This window comes from Hemicordylus capensis, chromosome 8 (assembly GCF_027244095.1).
Source record: "Hemicordylus capensis ecotype Gifberg chromosome 8, rHemCap1.1.pri, whole genome shotgun sequence".
Lineage (NCBI taxonomy): Eukaryota > Metazoa > Chordata > Lepidosauria > Squamata > Cordylidae > Hemicordylus > Hemicordylus capensis.
The window spans coordinates 14,757,894-14,776,057 of NC_069664.1; the positions used below are offsets into that span (position 1 = coordinate 14,757,894).

Consider the following 18,164-nt stretch of genomic DNA (forward strand, 5'->3'; position numbering starts at 1 on the left):
TTCTACTGCTTCATGGGCACATCTAGACGACAAACTTAAACTTGTTTGAAAGCAGTTTGTCAAGGCTTCCCCCAAAGAACTCTGGGAATTTTTGCTTTTCAACTAAGTCAACTTTTGGGAGAGATCTCTAAATTGGGAAATTACACTACTCAATTGCCTTGGTTGCCATGACTATTAAAGCTGGTTTGAAACTGGTTTAAATGTCTTAAGTGTAGACGTGCCCCATATGTAAACCAGGCTTGAGACCCCGGAGGAAGAGCAGCTGAGTTCGATTCCACATAGCCATTTTGATGTGGGCTGAAGCCCACCTGCTGGCCTTTCTCCGCAACCACAAGAAGTCCTTACGTGTGCCTGCGTAGATCACCGGTGTGGCCACGCTGCGCCGCTTGCCGTCATCGGCGAGATGCGAAGAGTTTCCGGTGCTGCGGAAGAGCTTCCCGTTGCGGAAGACGAGGAACTGGAGCTTGCATTTGAGAGGCAGGGGATGAGGAGAGGCCGGCGGGGTGAAGAGGCCAGGAGGAAGCTGGATGGAGGCCAAAGCAATGCTGTTCTGATGGAGCAGGGGACAAAGGGTCAGTGGGATACAGCCAAGCCAATTCCATCACCACCCCATCTGCCCAATAGGAAGTAAGGTTGGACACCCACCCACAGGACCTTCTCCTAGACAGGGATGCTCAGCTTCAGCCCTCCTGCAGATGTTGGCCCATAATCCTTGACTATTGGCCATTGTGGCTGAGGATGAAGGGATTTGTAGTCCAAAACCAGATGGAAGGCTGAAGTTGAGCAGCCCCTGTGACCTAGCAGATCACATCTTATAGTGACACCACTTCAAATGTGGGAAGGGGTTGGGCATCTGCTTTGCACGCAGAAGGACTCCGGTTCAATCCCTGGCCTCTCCAGGGCACTTTCCAGATTAGACCCTGCAACGGGGTCATGTTGGATCTCGCAAGTGTGCTTCCACACTTCCTGCGTTGTGACACCGCAGTCCCTATGCAGACAGCAGGGTGCTGTTCACATTTCCAATGCCTTGTTTCAAATTTAATTGCTGCAATTTAGAGCTAGGACACTATCTCCGGCCTAAGGAAATTGCTGTTTTTTCGGGTTGTTAGTTTCTGCGAGACTGCTTCCCCTGCTGTTGATGTTTCGAATGCGACTTGCCTGAACGGAGGCATTTTGCTGCTGTTGAGCAGCTAGCCTGGAAAGTGCCCAGGTAGGGCTGGGAAATGTTCCTGCCTGAAATCTTGGTAGCACTGCTGTCAGTCAGTGTGGACAATACTGAGCTAGATGGGCCAATGGTCTGACTCGGTGTAAGGCAACTTCCAATGAAGATGGGGCCACAGCTCAGTGGCAGAGCACCTGCTTTGCATACAGAAGGTCTCAGGTTCAATACCCATCATCCCCACAAGTAGGACTGGGAAAGACTTTGAGAAGCTACTGCCAGTCAGTGTAGATAATACTGAACTAGATAGACCAATGGCCTGATTTGGTATAAGGCATGTTCCTTTGTTCCTATGTAACTGAGAAGGGGTGTGTGTGTGGTTGTTTTTTTTAAAAAATTCTTAATATGAATCCAGGCAAAAATAATGGGCAGAAGACCATCTCAGAAAAAGTATTCTCCCTCCCCTTACACACAGGACGAAGGCTTCTAACCAAAGGATGTGGGTCATTCACATCCTGTTGACTTTTGCCGTAGATCACAAGACTCCCAGAATTCTGTCCACCTCCTCTCCCAGCAATGACAGCTTGTTTGTTTGTTTAAAATATTTATACCCCGTCCCTCCTGTACAAACTACTGCTTGGGGTGCTAGCAAAACCCATACACTATAAAAACAATATAAAACTAGTAAAATAGAAACTAACTAACAGGGCTGCAGAAACCCACTAGTCTACTAGTCTGTGACGAGTGAAAAATGATGTCTGACAAGTGAAAAAAGTCCTGATGAGCAATTTACCAGTGTAGCTTGACAAGTAAAATATTTGTCTGGCTGATCAACTGAGCCAACATTTCTTCACCCGCACTAACGAAAACCAAATCTCAGTTCAAGCCAATGTTTGCAGTGACAAGTTCCTTGCCTGGGTTCCACCCTGCTTCCCCCGCCCCCGAAGCCTCACTCGCCTCACCTTGACATGGAAGCTGGCCAGGGAGATGTTGGGCCGGCCGGCGGTGCACCGGAACTTTAGCTGCTGGTCCAGGAAGGACTCGGCATATCGCTCCTGCCGTGGGGGCCGACTGCTGAGCCCTGCTTCGTGCTTCTGGAAAGCAGTGCAGCTGAGGCCCATGTAGCTCTCTGGCTTGATCAGGTAGGCCTCGAAGGCAATATTCCTGGAGTTCTGCCAAAGCAAAGGCATGGGCCCCGAGAGGTCAAGGATCCCTATCAGACAGGGCGGGATAAGCTGGCCTATCCAAACCCAGCCAGTCAATTTGTTTGTGTAGCCAATGGCTAGTAAAACAGGTACAAGGGAACACAAGAGTTGCCGGAGGGGAGGGGTTTGACTGACTCCAATTATACCAGAGCCAGTGTGAGCAGGAAAAGTTGAGCCCGTTAAAGAACAGCTTGAGACAGTTGCTTAAGATTGAAAAGCAAGGCAGATTTATGGGAGAAGTTACATTGGGGAGGAGAGCTGGCCGTGTGGTAGCCAGCATGAATTATGAATGGCGCTGAAAAACAGACCCAGGAAACACGGATGAGGGAATCCGGTATGGTGATCATGAGGGCCAGAATGTAAGGAGGAGGAGAGCTGGTCTTGTGGTAGCAAGCATGAACTGTCCCTTTTGCTAAGCAGGGCCTGCCCTGGTTTGCATTTGAATGGGAGACCATATGTGAGCACTGTAAGATATTCCCCTTAGGAGATGGGGCCGCTCTGGGAAGAGCATCTGTATGCTTGCATGCAGAAGGTTCCAAGTTCCCTCCCTGGCATCTCCAGATAGGGCTAGGAGAGACTCCTGCCTGCAACCTTGGAGAAGTCGCTGCCAGTCTGTGTAGAAAATACTGAGCTAGATGGACCAACAGTCTGACTCAGTAGAAGGCAGCTTCCAATGTTCCTATTCTTGGATAGAAAGCCTGTGTGTCTGAGCTTTCTGTCTTCATTGTATAGGAGGGAGATGTTGTGCTGGAAGAAGCCGCATGGGTAATGGAGTCTGTAGCAGAGCGGAGAGCAAGAAACAGTCTGGGAGCAAGGAAGATGTAGCAGATAAGCCCTGAGAATATCCGTCTACCAATCAGAAAAAAAACAGATCAGAGAGAGAGAGAGACAACAAGAGGAAAAATCAAGAGGAAGACCCTTCCTCACGGTCACTGTTCCTAATGTGCCTAGGGGAAAGGTCCAAGAGTCGATGCTACTGGAGTTCCATCTCCAACAAGAGCCCCACTCAGATGTTCTGCAAAAGGCACTCTACACGAATAGAGTGTCTAAATTGGGGCCGGAAGTCCCGCCCTATTCCCATCGGCCATCCCTGTCAGAACCCCACTCACAATAAAAATAAAAATATGTTAATAAATAAATAAATCTTTTTTAAAAAAATAGAGCAGTGTTCGTCTGACCATGATGGCAGGTGCTTTTGTGATCGGGAGGCAAGGAACCGCCTCTTGAGACGAACGCCACTCTAACCACCAATGGACACACTGATAGGGATGACTGACAGGGCCGTGGGCGGGACTTCTGTCCCCACTTGAGATGCTCTCCTCATGTTGAATGCCTTTTGCACAACGTTGGAAGGGATAGAAATTTCACAACTTAAAATTATAAAATTAGTTCTGCTTTAGATCGTGGGCCCTTTGGCTTTTATGCACAGCAGGTTTTACCGCGCATTTACAGGGAGGCTTTACTGTGAACTCAAAGTTGTCCCCCAAAAAGACACTAATAGTGGAATTTGTTTACCCCGATATAAATCGGGTTACACTCTAATGCACAGTGAAAAACCCGAATTGTGTGTGAACTGCTCCCCAGGGCCTTTGGGGTAAATCTAGCCAATATGTGAACACACCCGCTCCATGAGATGCAAGGAGATGCAAGTTAAAGGGCTTCAAAACTCCCGTGTGAAAAGGTTCTATGTAAATAATTTGGAAACTTGTTGAAAAACAGTATATAAATATAGTTGCTATTGTTAAACCCCTTCTCTTCCAATCTTTGTGGGTAGCCTTCAGTCTTATTATTTATATACCGCTGGAAGCCACCTAATGGCGCAATGCAGAAGTAACCTGCCTAAAGAGCAAGAGGCTGTAATCATTTATTATGGTTTTTGACCAGAAGTTAAATAACATAACAGCACAGCAACTTGCCTAGGGAGCAAGAGGCTGTCAGTTTGAATCCCCACTGATATGTTTCCCAGACTATGGGAAACTCCTATATCGGGCAGCAGGGATATAGGAAGGTGCTGAAAGGTATCTCATACTGCACGGGAGTTGGCAATGGTAAACTGTATTCTACAAAGACAACCACAGGGCTCTGTGGTCACCAGGAGTTGACACCAACCCAACGGCACAACCTTCCCTTCCCTTTCTTCAATCAAAGTTAACAAAATGCTCCTCCTAGCAAGACGTGAAAGATGCTTCCCTCTCCCAAAGGGGCCTCCCAGTCTAAAAAGAAACACAAGGGAGATATCAGCAACAACTGCTGAGGAGTACACCGTGCTGGATTGGACAGGGATGGCTGCTCTCTACTAAATACCAGCAAGCCACCATTTTAAGAAGAGCCTCTTTGCCCAGTTAGCAGGGCTGAGCTTGACTTCTGGTCCACCACCCCAGTCTCTTGCTTCCTGCAGTCCCGCCCAGCTCACCATCCCGGGAGAACCTGGATCCCTACCACAGCCATGTGCTGCGAGTTGGTGCTGAGGGTGTAGGTGGCGACCTTCTCCAGCGAGCGGACAATACTGGTGCACGCCTTGTCTTCCTTTTGAGCCATCCACAGGACGTGGTCCTCCACCAGCATCATGTTGCTTGCCATCTCCACAATGACGTCCGTGAGCTGCAAGAAGGCAGATTTGCTTTGTTTTATTTGAAGCTTTCCTGTAGCATCAAACTGTGCGCCTCAGGGCGCACAACTTTTAGCTACATTTTTTTAAAACCGAGTTTTGTTTTATCTTCTCTTTATGTTGTATTGAATTTTATTGCTTTACCTTGTGGTTAACTGCCCTGAGGTCTTAGGATGAAGGGCGGTATACAAATAGAAATATAATTCTTGTATATGTCATGGAGGACAGATCTATCAATGGCTACTAGTCTGGTGGCTATAGGCCACCTTCAGCCTCAGAGGCAAGATGCCTCTACATACCAGTTGCAGGGGAGCAACAGGAGGAGACAGGGCATGCCCTCAGCTCTTGCCTCTGGGCTTCTCAGAGGCATCTTGTGGGCCACTTTGGGAAACAGGATGCTGGACTAGATGGGCCTTGGGCCTGATCCAGCAGGGCTGTTCTTATGTTCTTAAATACAAAGAATACAGATTTAAAACAAGCAAAACAATTAAAAAGCAAGACAAACAGTTTTAATACCACATAAAAACAAACAAACAAACCAAAAGCTTGACTGAACAGTGAGTAAATAAATCCTTTATTATGGTTTTTGACCAGATGATAAATAACATAATGGTGCAGTGGGGAAGCAACTTGCCTAGGGAGCAAGAGGTTGTCAGTTTCAATCCCCACTGGTATGTTTCTAAGACTATGGGAAACTCCGGATATCGGGCAGCAGCAATAGAGGAAGGTGTCAAAAGGCATCATCTCATACTGCGCGGGAGGAGGCAATGGTAAACCCCTCCTGTATTCTACCAAAGACAACCACAGGGCTCTGTGGTCGCCACAAGTCGCTGACTCGACGGCACTATCTTTCCTTTCTTTTTTACTGTAATGTAATGATATACAATTGATTGATTGGATGGATGGATGAATTCCAGCTGTGAGTGCATTCCCAAAGTTGCACAGATGCACTGACAAATGAAGCAGGGTCAGGAAACCCCATGGCTGTGGCTAAACACTGAATGTACAACAAAGAAGAGACATTGTCTCTGCCCAGCAAGTTTGCAATCTATATTAGGCTGGCAAGACTAGAAGGGGAGGGCGAGAGAAACCATCATAGAGTTGGAAATTGTGGAGAAGGCAACCAAAATGATCAAGGGGATGAAGCACCTGCCTTATAAATGTGAAGCTTTCTAGCTGAGAAAAAAGATGAGGCGTACAGATGCTTACATGATGGCATCTTTCCGTAGCTGCTTGTCTGCTGCCATATTTGCCACCTTGGATCTTAAAGCATTTTGGCTATCCCAGGCTGGGCCTTTAATGGTTTTCACTTAGAGAGGAGAGCTGGTCTTGGAGAACAAGCATGATTTGCCCCCTCAGCTAATCAGGGTCCAACCTGGTTGCATATGAATGGGGAGTCTCTAGAAGTGTGAGCACTGTAAGATATTCCCCTTAGGGGATGGAGCTGCTCTGGGAAGAGCAGAAGGTTCCAAGTTCCCTCCCTGGCAGCATCTCCAAGATAGGGCTGAGAGAGATTCCTGCCTGCCACCTTGGAGAAGCCGCTGCCAGTCTGTGAAGACAATACTGAGCTAGATGGACCTATGGTCTGACTCAGTATATGGCAGCTTCCTATGTTCCACTCCTCTTGTAGAAATGGCAGTCGCTATAAAAATGCTGCTTTATTGTGAATTCGATTTTTGGTATTGTATGGTTATGCCATAAGCCACCTTTTGGAGAATATTTTGATTGTAAGGCAGAACAAAAATAGTTCAAATAAATAAAATAAATAAATATGGGGACTCCCCCTCCCCCCCAGAGTTGTATTTATTTGGGAAGGTGGGGAGAATGCTGGAGTGGGAGGCAGGTACCTGCTTAATCTGGTCAACGTAACCGGTGAACTTCTCTATCATCTGAGAGACATAGATGACATCCATCATGTCTGAGAAGTTTGCAGCTTCAGCCGTGTAGACACGCAGTTGGTGGGCCAGGGTCAGAGCATTGGAGGCATTGATGGGCATCTAAGAGCACAAGAAAGGGTGTTGGGGCTCAGTGGTAGAACAAAGGCTTTGCATGCAGAAGGTCCCAGGTTCAATCCCTAGCATTTCCAGGTCAGACTGGGAAAGAGTCCTGCCTGAAACCTTGGAGAGCTGCTGCCAGTCAGTGTGTAGACAATACTGAGCTAGACGGACCAAGGGTCTGAATCAGTATATGGCAGCTTCCTATGTTTCCAAAGTGGGGTCACAGCCACCCAGGATCAAGCTCTGCCAATTTAATTTATAAAATGGGCCATACCTGGGATGGAGCACGCCTGGATGTTATGCTTATGCTGGTTCATCCAGAACATTTCTCCTAATCTTGGGTGTGTGGGAGCTATTTCTGTTTATACTTAATGGTGACCACAAGCAACTCTGCACATGCTCAAAAGTACTTCTTCACCTCCGCTCGGACTCCAGGGCAGTGATCCCTCTAACAGGGATTCCCAGATGTTGTTGACTACAACTCCCAGAATCCCCAGCTGCAATAGCTTTTGCTTGGGGATTCTGGGAGTTGTTGTCCCTACAGCATCTGGGAACCCCTGTTAGAGGGAACACCGCCCCAGGGGAAAACTGCTGGTAAGCCTGGGCTCAAAATAAGCTGTGTGTAACAGACATACGGGGAAAGGTTTGCTATTTTCCATGGTCCTTGACTCGTTGTGGTAGCAAGCATGAATTGTCCCCTTTACCAAGCAGGGCCACCCTGCCTTTCATTTGAGTGGGGGACTACATGTGAGCACCGTAAGATATTCCCCTTAGGGGATGGGGCCGCTCTGGAAAGTTTAGAGTTTAAAGGCAGGAAAGTTTAAAGCAGAAATCAGAGCTTTGTCTCTGTCATGAAGAAATCTGCAGGCTAATGGAATCAGCACCGACAAAAAGGCTCAGGTCACATCCATTCTGCATATATAAAGCCTATGTAAACTCACCTTCATTGAGCTTTGAAAAATGCCGAATTACTGGCATGGCCACTCCACACATCAAGTGGCCATGCCAGTAACTGAAGTGGTGGGGTGTAACAGAAGCCTTGGATCCCCACCCACCAAGCTGCTAAAACTAGAGGATTTTTTTCAAAGCTGGACATACTTCTGGCTAAGCCAGAATGTGCAAGCTCGATTCGGGGGGAAACAGAGTCCTGTCTGTACTGGTCCCTGATAGCCTGCAGCGACTTCAGGGTAAATGCAGCTAATATGTGGACTGGCACACTCCACTCGGGAGGAGATTTGGAGTAAAAGCCCTGTGTGTAAAGCCTCATGCAGAAGGTTCCAAGTTTCCTCCCTGGCAGCATCTCCAAGATAGGGCTGAGAGAGACTCCTGCCTGCAACCCTGGAGAAGCCGCTGTCTGTAAGACAATACTGAACTAGAAGGAGCAATGGTCCGACTCGGTATATAGCAGCTTCCTCTGTACAGTGCAGCAGCTGCAAAACACACTGTGCAGAGAGTAGCACCCCTCCCCAGACAATGCCTTGGGCAAGCAGAAGGGATGGCCCACTGGCTGCCTTTCTCCAGCTCACCAGCACAAAGGTGTAGAGGACGCGGGTGATGTCATTGGTGTACAAGCAGTGGGAATAGTCTCCTTCCTCCCAGCGGCCGGTGCGGTCACAGCGCCGGCATGCCTGCTTTTCCAGACCGGCACCCCCATTCCCAGAGGTGAAGGGGTACTGTAGACACGACTGGTATGCAGTGATGCCAGCCAAGGTGCGCGGCCACCTGTGGGCAGGGAGACAAAGAGCAACCAGTGAGAGCAGAGGTGAGCTGAGTTTGGACAGGGCTGGCAGGGCTCTACGATTATTCCTACTCTAGGCCACAGGTCGGCCACAGAGAGGCAGCCGTGGAAAAGGCCAGTTCCATGCAAGGGATCATTAGGAAGGGGACTGAAAATAAAAACGCTAGTATGATAATGCCCTTATACAAATCAATGGTCTGGCCACATTTGGAGTCCTGCATTCAGTTCTAGTCACCATATCTTAAGAAGGACATTGTAGAACTGGGAAAGCTGCAGAAGAGGGCAACCAAGATGATTGGGGGCCTAGAGCACCTTCCTTACAAGGCAAGGCTACAGCATCCGGGACTCTTTACTTTGGAAAACAGACGACTGCAGGGAGACATGACAGAGGTCTATAAAATCATGCATGGTGTGGAGAAAGTGGACGGAGAGAAATTCTTCTCCCTCTCACGTAGCACTAGAACCTGGGGTCATCCCATGCAACGGAAAGTGGGGAAATTCAGGATGGACAAAAGGAAGCACTTTTTCACACAGCACATCATTGATCTATGGAATTATCTGCCACAGGATGTGATGACTGCCAACGGCCTGGATGGCTTTAAGAGGGGCTTAGACAAATTCATGGAGGACAGGTCTATCAATGGCTACTAGTTTGACAGGCCACCTCCAGTTTCAGGGACAAGATGCCTCTGAATAACAGGTGCTTTGAAGCAACAGCAGGAGAGAGGGCATGCCCTTAGCTCTTGCCTGTGGGCTCCCCAGAAACATCTGGTGGGCCACTGTGTGGAACAGGACACTGGACTAGAGGGGCCTTGGGCCTGATCCAGCAGGGCTGTTCTTATCTCTGTCATCTGAGATCACAAAAGAGAGCCTATGAGGCAACCTTACCTTCATAATATCATGTGGCATAGCTCCCCTGGGACAGCACCACCATGTCAGACTCTCGCCTAAATATTCCCCCACATTGTATTTATCAAAATACAGAAAACTAGTGGGTGAAGCCCGTCATTGACTGGGCAAAGTCATTTGGTGTAGATGACACTTATAGGAAAGTTCAATAAATTAAATATATGTCATAATACTTTTTTTAATTAATGTGCTTGCAAAAAGGAAGTAAAGGAACAGTTTGAAATTTATAGGATTTCAAACATTATTCATTTTATTGAATGATAACCATATATGGTATATTTGAATCTGAGAAAGCTCTTCTATTGGGCATGGCATCATTTTGGAATGATAGATAGATTACTGAGTGTTAAAAATCTGCTGAGAACTGTAGCAGTTAAAACATTATTATATGCAGAATTTCTTCTAAAAAATAAAAAAAATGCATTCACCTAATTTAAGTGGCAGAATTGTTCATGCAAAATTTGGTATCTGTCGGTTATCAGGAAATATGACTATTACAAACAAACAAACCCTTCAAAATATATAATAGAGATAGAAAGTTAACATATCGACCTGAGACTCCCTGTTCCGTTCTCATAAATGCCAAGTTTCCATGTGCAGGGAGAGTTTTGTTTATTGCTGGTGGTGTTTTTTTTTTTTTTAAGGGGGTGCATTCAATGGTACAATTCCCCCATCAGCAGTCAGAAGCCTCCTCATTACCAGCTGGAGGGGATCAATGGCAGGACCATCTCCTGCGTGTGATTCTTCATCTCCCAGAAGCATCTAGTGGGCCACCACAATGGGAAACTAGATGGGCCTTGAGCCTGATCCAGCAGGACTGTTCTGATGTCCTTGTGATTCAAGATGCTTATGTTCCTGTGAACCTGTCCTTCCTTCCAAAACAGCCAGGGGTCTCCTTCAACCCACCCCGTTCCGTGTCCAGGACAGAGATGTGCTGCCATCCTAGTCCCAGAAAAGGCAATGGAGAACAAGCGGAAGGAAAGCCAGGCTTTGCAGACAGTAAGGAGACAGACAGCACAAGGGAGCTGGGGAGGCAGGGCTCAGGGTGGGGAGTCTTGTCTGTAGAGGAAGCGGCTCCAGCATGGGGAAAACGTTCATGCTGTTCCATGGGGCTCACAACGGAGAAGAGACTGCAGATGCCAAGAGTTTTATAGGGTAATTTATTGGCCTCTCTGGAATGCTCTGCTGGGCCCAGCTGCTCCGACATCTGGCTCATCTCGCTTCCACAGCCCCTCCTGCCTGTGCCGGCAGCAACAGCTGGATGAATGGGAGGCACATGGAGGTCACATGACGCCCCCCTCCACACGCACACACAACCCACCCTCCTGAGCTGCCCCTAAAAACACGAATGCATGGCTCTTCCACCTGGTTCCCACAGGCCTTTGCCCGAGAACAAAACTCTGTGTCAGAGTGGCCCGGAGGATCTGCTCCCCAAACCCCCAGCCAAACTGAGGAGAGACTAGGTGTGCCTTCTTCGCAGGAATCAGCTTCCGTTTGTGGGCAGATCAAAAACCTTTCCTACAGAAAACTATTATACATCATATTGTGGTTGGGAATGATGGGAGTTGTAGTTCAACAACAGCGGGCAAGCCAAGGTTGCCTATCCTTATCCTACGGCAAGGGTTCTCAAACTTGGGTCCTCAGGTGGTGTTGGACTACAGCTCCCATCATCCCTGGCCGTACCGCAATGAAGGAGGATGGGGACTGTAGTTCTCAAACCTGGGTCACCAGAGGGTGTTGGACTCCCACTCCCATAATCCCTGGCTGCATTGTACCTGAGGGTGATGGGAGTTGTAGTTCTCAAACTTGGGTCCCCAGAGGCTGTTTGACTACAACTCCCATCACCCCTGGCCATATGGCAGCTGAAGATGATGGGAGTTGTAGTTCTTAAACCTGGGTCACCAGAGGGCGTTGGACTACAGTTCCCATAATCCCTGGCTGCATTGCACCTGAGGGTGATGGGAGCTGTGGTCCTCAAACTTCCCCAGGTGGTGTTGGACTACAACTCCCATTCATCCCTGGCTGCAGTGCAGCTGGGGATGATGGGAGTTGTAGTACAGCACATCCGGGGATGATGTGAGTTGCAATGCAGCTGGGGGTAATGGGGGTTGTAGTCCAGCACATTCAGGTTCCCAAGTTTGGGAACCCGTGTGCCCTCAGTGTGGACAGATCCTGCCGCCCTCCACGGGGCTCTGATGCCGCTTTCCCTGCATCTAACCCCAGGCCATATCCTGCTCATGCAAGAGGGTGGAGGCGGAAGGGGTGGGGGGAGAGGCAGGCCCGCTGTTAATGCAAGCCACATTGACTGCACCGTAATTTATATTCCATCAAGACCCCGCCGAGGTTACAGCGAGCTCCCTCAGCCTTTTTTCTCTTGCCAGCGAAATTCCAACACCTCTGCTTCTGGAGCCTGTCTGCGCTGCCAGAACGAGGCCTCTCTTGCCGGCTCCCTCGCCAGGGCTGCTAATCATTCCCAGACCGCCCTCGCCAGAGAGAGATCCCAAGCCCCCTCCGTGGCAGCAGAGGGGCAGGGGGCCATGGGACAGCAGGGGCCCGCCAGCATCTCAATGCCAGTCGCCCCCCAGCTTGACCCTCCCACCAAAGGGAGCCAGCAGCATGGCTCTCTTGCGGTTGAAAAGAGAGCAGCAACGGCGACCCATAGAAGAGAACCACCCTGACACTGGAGAACACTGCTGGAAGGGATCCCTCCCAGCGCCAAGCTGACTCCTCCTGTCACGGGGGTTCTTCACACAGCAGGCTTTGCCGCGAGGCCTGACTGTGAACTCAAAGCTCTCCCAAAAAGCCACCGCAAAAAGTGGATTTGTAAACCCAGGTATCAATCGGGCTACACTCTAAGGCACAGTGGAAAAACCCCGAATTGTGTGTGACGTGCTCACCGATCACTCGCAGGGACTTCGGGGAGGGGTAAATCTGCCCGATATGTGAACATGCCCGCTCCATTCTGGAGGAGATGGAGAGCTGGCCTTGCGGTAGCAAGCCTGACTTGTCCCCTTAGCTAAGCAGGGTCCACCCCGGTTGCCTATGAATGGGAGACTAGAAGTGTGAGCACTGTAAGATATTTCCCTCAGGGGATGAAGCCACTCTGGGAAGAGCAGAAGGTTCCAAGTTCCCTCCCTGGCTGCATCTCCAAGAGAGGGCTGAGAGAGATTCCTGCCTGTAACCCTGGAGAAGCCGCTGCCGGTCTGTGATGGAATATAACAACAACAACAAATATTTATATACCGCTTTTCAACAAAAGTTTCCAAAGCGGTTTACATAGAGAAATAATAAACAAACTAGCTGGGCCGGGTGCAGAGTATCTGCACCTGTAGTTCGGCCCAGCCGTTTTCTCCCTGTCTCCGCTGCCACCTCCTTCTATCAGCCGGCGCAGCTCCGCCAGCCGGCCGCCTCCTCCCGCCCATGCAGCTCCGCCAGCCACCATAACTCTTTTCTTCCCCTGTCCTCGTCGCTCATCCCGCGGCAGCTGCTGGCGAACTCTCGCGAGAGCTGCCACGCATGGGGTTAGCGGCGGGTGTGTCTAAGAGAAATAAATATAGAGAAGATAAGATGGCTCCCTGTCCCCAAAGGGCTCACAATCTAAAGAGCAACATAAGATAGACACCAGCAACAGCCACTGGAGAGATGCTGTGCTGGGGTTGGATAGGGCCAGTTGCTCTCCCTCTGATAAATAAAGATAATCACCGCTTTAAAAGGGTGCCTCTTTGCCCAGTTAGCAGGGCAGTATTCTTGTTGAAGACTGAGCGAGACTCAGTATATGGCAGCTTCCTATGTCCCTAGAGGTGGGCGAAAGGGCTCTGTGTGAAAAGTACCATGGTGAAAACCACGGTCCGCCTGCATGCCTTCTACTGCCCCTACTGATACCCGTCTTGAAAAGATGCTCTTCCCTGGTTTTCCCTGCAGTTCCCTGAGAATGGCAGGAGAGGGCGGACGAGGAAAGTCTCCAAAGCATTTCCTACTGACTTCGCAGGAAACCCGGCTTCTTCCCGGATCCCCAGCCCTTACGCACAGCAGAGGGGCAAGGTCTCGAGGTGCAAAGCTTTTAAACTGGTGGGCAAACTTGGCCCTCCAACTCTTGTTGAACTACAACTCCCATCTTCCCCAGCCTCAATAAGGTGTGATGGGGGATGATGGGAGCTATAGTTCAACAACAGCTAAGAGGGCTAAGTTTGCTCACCCCTGTTTTTGAGTGTGAGCTGGACTCACGGAAAGTTTGTATGCAACAGTGGCAGCTTTCACTTTTTAAAAAGTCCCCAGCTCTCATCGACATCGTTCTGGGGTGGGGGGTGGAGAGAGATCTGAGCAACAGCTTCTGCCAAAGAGCTTCAAGTGCCTCACACAGTTTCTTCATTTACATCCATTTTTATTCCACCCTTCTTCCATTAAACTCAGGGCAGCATACACAGCCCCCATTTCTATCCTCATGCCAACCCTGTAAGGTAGGCGAAGCTGAGAGCACGTGCCTTCACCTCCCTTGCATCCCCACACAATACACACAAACACAACACCTTGAGATTCCTGCCCATCCCCTCCCCATCCTTCATGCCAGGGCAGTCAAACTTCTACCTAAACTTGAAATCCTGAAGTAATTATATAAGCTAAGCAGCAATTACTGGGTCTCCTAGGGCAGAAGTTGACTTTCTCCTCCGTAGTATGCTTTCGACTTTACTAGCAAGGCACTAAAATAGGGATGTGCACGGAACGGGCTGGCCCGGTTCGGTTTGAGTCTGAGGACTGGACTCAAACCAGACTGGGTCAGTTCGGGCCAGCACCCCCCACCCCAGTTCAGTTTGGTCCAAGGGGGGCTGTGAGCTTCCCCCCAAAAACAAACAACAACAAAACTCGCGAACCTCCGAACAGTCGGGGGGTGTTTGGTCCAGGGTCGGACCGAACAGGGGATGGTTGAGTTTGACCCCGAACCGTCGGACTGAACCAGTTCAATGTTGAACTGGCTCTATGTCTAGCCAGTTCGCACATCCCTACACTAAAATGCTGGATATGGTACTTTCAGCCACTACCTAAATAAGTACTAGGGAGGGAGGGAGGAACACCCCCTTAGATTTGGTGTGAAAGGGATATTCAAAATGGGATATTTGGGAGAAGGGCTGTAGCTCAGGGGAAGAGCATCTGCTTTGCATGCAGACGGTCCCAGGTTCAATCCCTGGCAGCATCTCCAGGTAGGGCTAGAAGAGCCCTCCTGCCTCTTCCCAGAAGGCTGCTGCCAGTCTGTGTAGACAATACTAAAAGACTGAGCTAGACAACCAATGGTCTGGCTCAGTATAGCAGCATCCGATGTTTGGAATATGACTTGATCAGGCATGAAGTCGTAAGGCTGGCAGAGTTCCACACCCCACCCCTTAATGCAGGGGTGGCCAAACCGAGCCCTCCAGCTGTGGCTGAACTACAACTCCCATCACCCCCAGTGACATTGCGTCTAGAGATGATGGGGGTTGTAGTCCAACAGCCGCTGGAGGGCCAAAGTTTGCACGCTCCTGCCTTAATGTCATACCTGTATGTCCATCTTTGTGGACAGTAGGCAATCTGTGAGGCTCATGCAACATATACTGCAACAATGAGGTCTGGAAGCTTGACGTTAAAAAAGGAAACAGGCCAGCTGTGTTTTTAGGGCCAAAGTAAACGTGACGTTAGCCATGGTAGTGTCTTTTCATTTGCATGTTTGTGTGTTTTTAAATGGCAGTTGTGGGGTCCCCGGAGCCAGACTGGTACCATGGCATGGTGGGAGGGATTTACTACTCCTTTTGCTCCATGCCGTGGTCCTGGTGGAAATCCTGCCCTCTCCCCCCACCCCCTGACTTGAAGCTGTTAATTGCCTCTAGAGGAAAGCTTCCATCGAAGCTTTCCATCGAAGGTTTGTCCCTTACCTTCTGGGACAAATAGGATCTGAGGACGGATTTTCTTTGAGAACATGGTGTGGGGCAAAATAATTTTTAGAAACTCTCTCATCAACTGGGATCTCTGCCACCTGTAGCTACTCTTTTATTAAACCCAGGAAAAGATGAGATGTATCACATCATGGCTAGTTTGGCCCTTACAGACAAGGGAGGAGAGCTGGTCTTGGGGTAGCAAGCATGACTTGTCCCCTGCAGGGTCCACCTGGTTGCCTATGAATGGGAGACCATGTAAGATATTCCCTTTAAGGGATGGAGCCACTCTGGGATGAGCATCTAGGTTCCAAGTTCCCTGGCATCTCCAAGATAGGGCTGAGGGAGATTCCTGTCTGCAATCTTGAAGAAGCCGCTGCCAACCTGTGTAGACAATACTGAGCTAGCTGGACTAATGGTCTGACTCCATTTATGGCAGCTTCCTATGTTCCTAAACAAACTCACGAACTCATGAGCTCATTGTGACATTACGCTGCACATGCATACAGATGTCTGTACACAGGTTTGTTTATTTTACTTATGTATTTTTACATTTATATCCTGTACTTCCCCCAAGGAGCACAGAGCATAAATATCACCATGGTACATGGTTTATCATCACAACATCCCTATGAGGTAGGGTAGACGAGAGAAGTGACTGTTCTAGAGTCACTGAGTGAATTGAGTGAGTCAGTAGGCCCAGGGAGACCCAAGTTGAATGGGGATTTGAACTCGGGTCTCCCTGGGCCTAGTTTGTTACTCTAACCACTACTCTATACTGGCTCTCAAAATTAGCTTGGGCTGTACGGGGAACGAACCCATAACCTTGGCGTTATACTGTTTTTACCTGAATAAAGGATGACGCTGAATTTAAGACAACTGCCTTAAAAATACATGTTAAATACAGGTTATAAATGTATTTGCCTGAAAGGGAAATGACTCTGAATTTAAGACAACTCCGCTACTTCCAACCTCAAAGAAGCAGTGCTGGGAACTAGTCTTGGATTCAGATAAATACATAAATATGTTTTTGTATTAATGATCGTCCCTGAAATACTGAAATTTAATTTGTATTGTTTTTATTGTCAATCACCCAGACACGTGAGTTTTGGGCGGTATACAAATATGTCTAATAAGTAAGTTCATTTTTAAAAGAAACCAGGCTACAGGCCCCCTGAAACACAGGATACAGACAGAAAATGCACTTATGTATGTTAACTGAAGAGGGGTGAATTGTACATGTGCACACATCTATTCTGCAGGGGTGAAGAAATGTTGGCTCCGTTTATCAGCCAGACAAAAATATTTTACTTGTCAAGTTATGTTGGTACATTGCTCATCAGGATTTTTCCCCCCACTCGCCAGGCATCATTTTTCACTCATCACAGACTAGCAGACTAGTGAATTTCTGCAGCCCTGCGCATCTGTACACTAACTGTACACGCATGGTCCATAAAGTGTGGAAAGGGCTATCGTGTACCCAGTTCAGAATGTGTCAGCCCTGTGTCTTGAAGCCCACGTCAGATACTGCCACTCCCAAGGATTCAGACCCACACTGGCCCATACCTGAAATCTCCACGGTTGTTGGTGACCCGCTCAGCTGGGCAGTACGACGCCGATGTCTCTAGGACCACAATCTCCACCTTCTTGCTAACGTTGCCCTGCGCAGTGGTGATAGTGCACTCCCATTCGCCACTGGCTGAGACATGGATGTTGGACAGGATGAGCTCGCTGGGGACAGACACTGCTTTTAGAAACCAGACGGGCCTGGCTGGCAGCTAGTTTCCCTGACCCGCCCTTGGAACTGAGGGTGGGGGCGCGGGGCCAAGCCCCGATCCTGGTGGCAGAGTAGAAGGTCCTGGGTTCACCCCCTGGCATCTCCTGTGGAGGCCCACTGGAAAGGAGGCCCTGAGCAGCCAGGCAAGCAATTTGACTCCGGTGCTGGAGTTTGGGCCTGGCATGTGAGGCTATGGGAGGTCTTGTGGTAGCCCGCATAAATGGATCCCTTTGCTAAGCAGGGTCCATCTTGGTTTGGATTTGAATGGGAGACTACATGCGTGAGCACTGTAAGATATTCCCCTCAGGGGATGGAGCCGCTCTGGGAAGAGCTTCTAGGTTCCAAGTTCCCTCCCTGGCATCTCCAAGATAGGGCTGAGAGAGAGTCCTGCCTGCAACCTTGGAGAAGCTGCTGCCAGTCTGTGTAGACAGTACTGAGCTAGATGGACTAATGGTCTGACTCAGGATATGGCAGCTTCTTGTGTTCCTTTGGTGTCGCCTCTGCTCCCAGGGTCCTGGGGGTGATGGAAATCAGGATATGAGCCTCAGTGGGGAGGGACTGTGTCACTCGTCACTGGCGAGCTGGCAGGTGGATTTGTAGATGCCCAACCTTACAGGCAGCTGTAAGGTTCCACCTCCTCGTGTACAGAGGGCTCCAGATGACCTCAGAATTATAGCCACTGGGGGAGCGCTATTCTACCATCCGGCAATCTATCCACAGACTGCCCCAAGCTGTTCCAGCTTTCCAAGGGCGTCACAGAGCTCCTTCTCCTGGCAGCTCACCTCCTGTACTGGCCCCTCATCACTGGCCAGCTCTGGTTCATATAATCCTTGGCAAGTGGGGGCAAGTCTCGTGAGAACTCAGGCCGAGA

The 18,164-nt window shown here is 49.3% G+C and overlaps 1 protein-coding gene across 2 annotated transcripts in view; it reads right to left on the bottom strand.

Annotated features, from left to right (window-relative positions):
• ADGRA2 (adhesion G protein-coupled receptor A2) overlaps positions 1-18,164 on the bottom strand; it is a 128,005-nt gene that overhangs the window by 16,959 nt on the left and 92,882 nt on the right. Inside the window, exons 8-13 of one of the 2 annotated variants that reach the window (XM_053269499.1) lie at positions 17,083-17,247; positions 8,496-8,691; positions 6,820-6,969; positions 4,804-4,965; positions 2,122-2,331; positions 346-550 (exon numbers count right to left, since the gene is read on the bottom strand). In XM_053269499.1, the coding sequence (XP_053125474.1) occupies positions 346-550; positions 2,122-2,331; positions 4,804-4,965; positions 6,820-6,969; positions 8,496-8,691; positions 17,083-17,247 (1,088 nt within the window). The remainder of the gene's footprint in view (positions 1-345; positions 551-2,121; positions 2,332-4,803; positions 4,966-6,819; positions 6,970-8,495; positions 8,692-17,082; positions 17,248-18,164) is intronic. The other variant, XM_053269500.1, reaches the window with a different exon arrangement.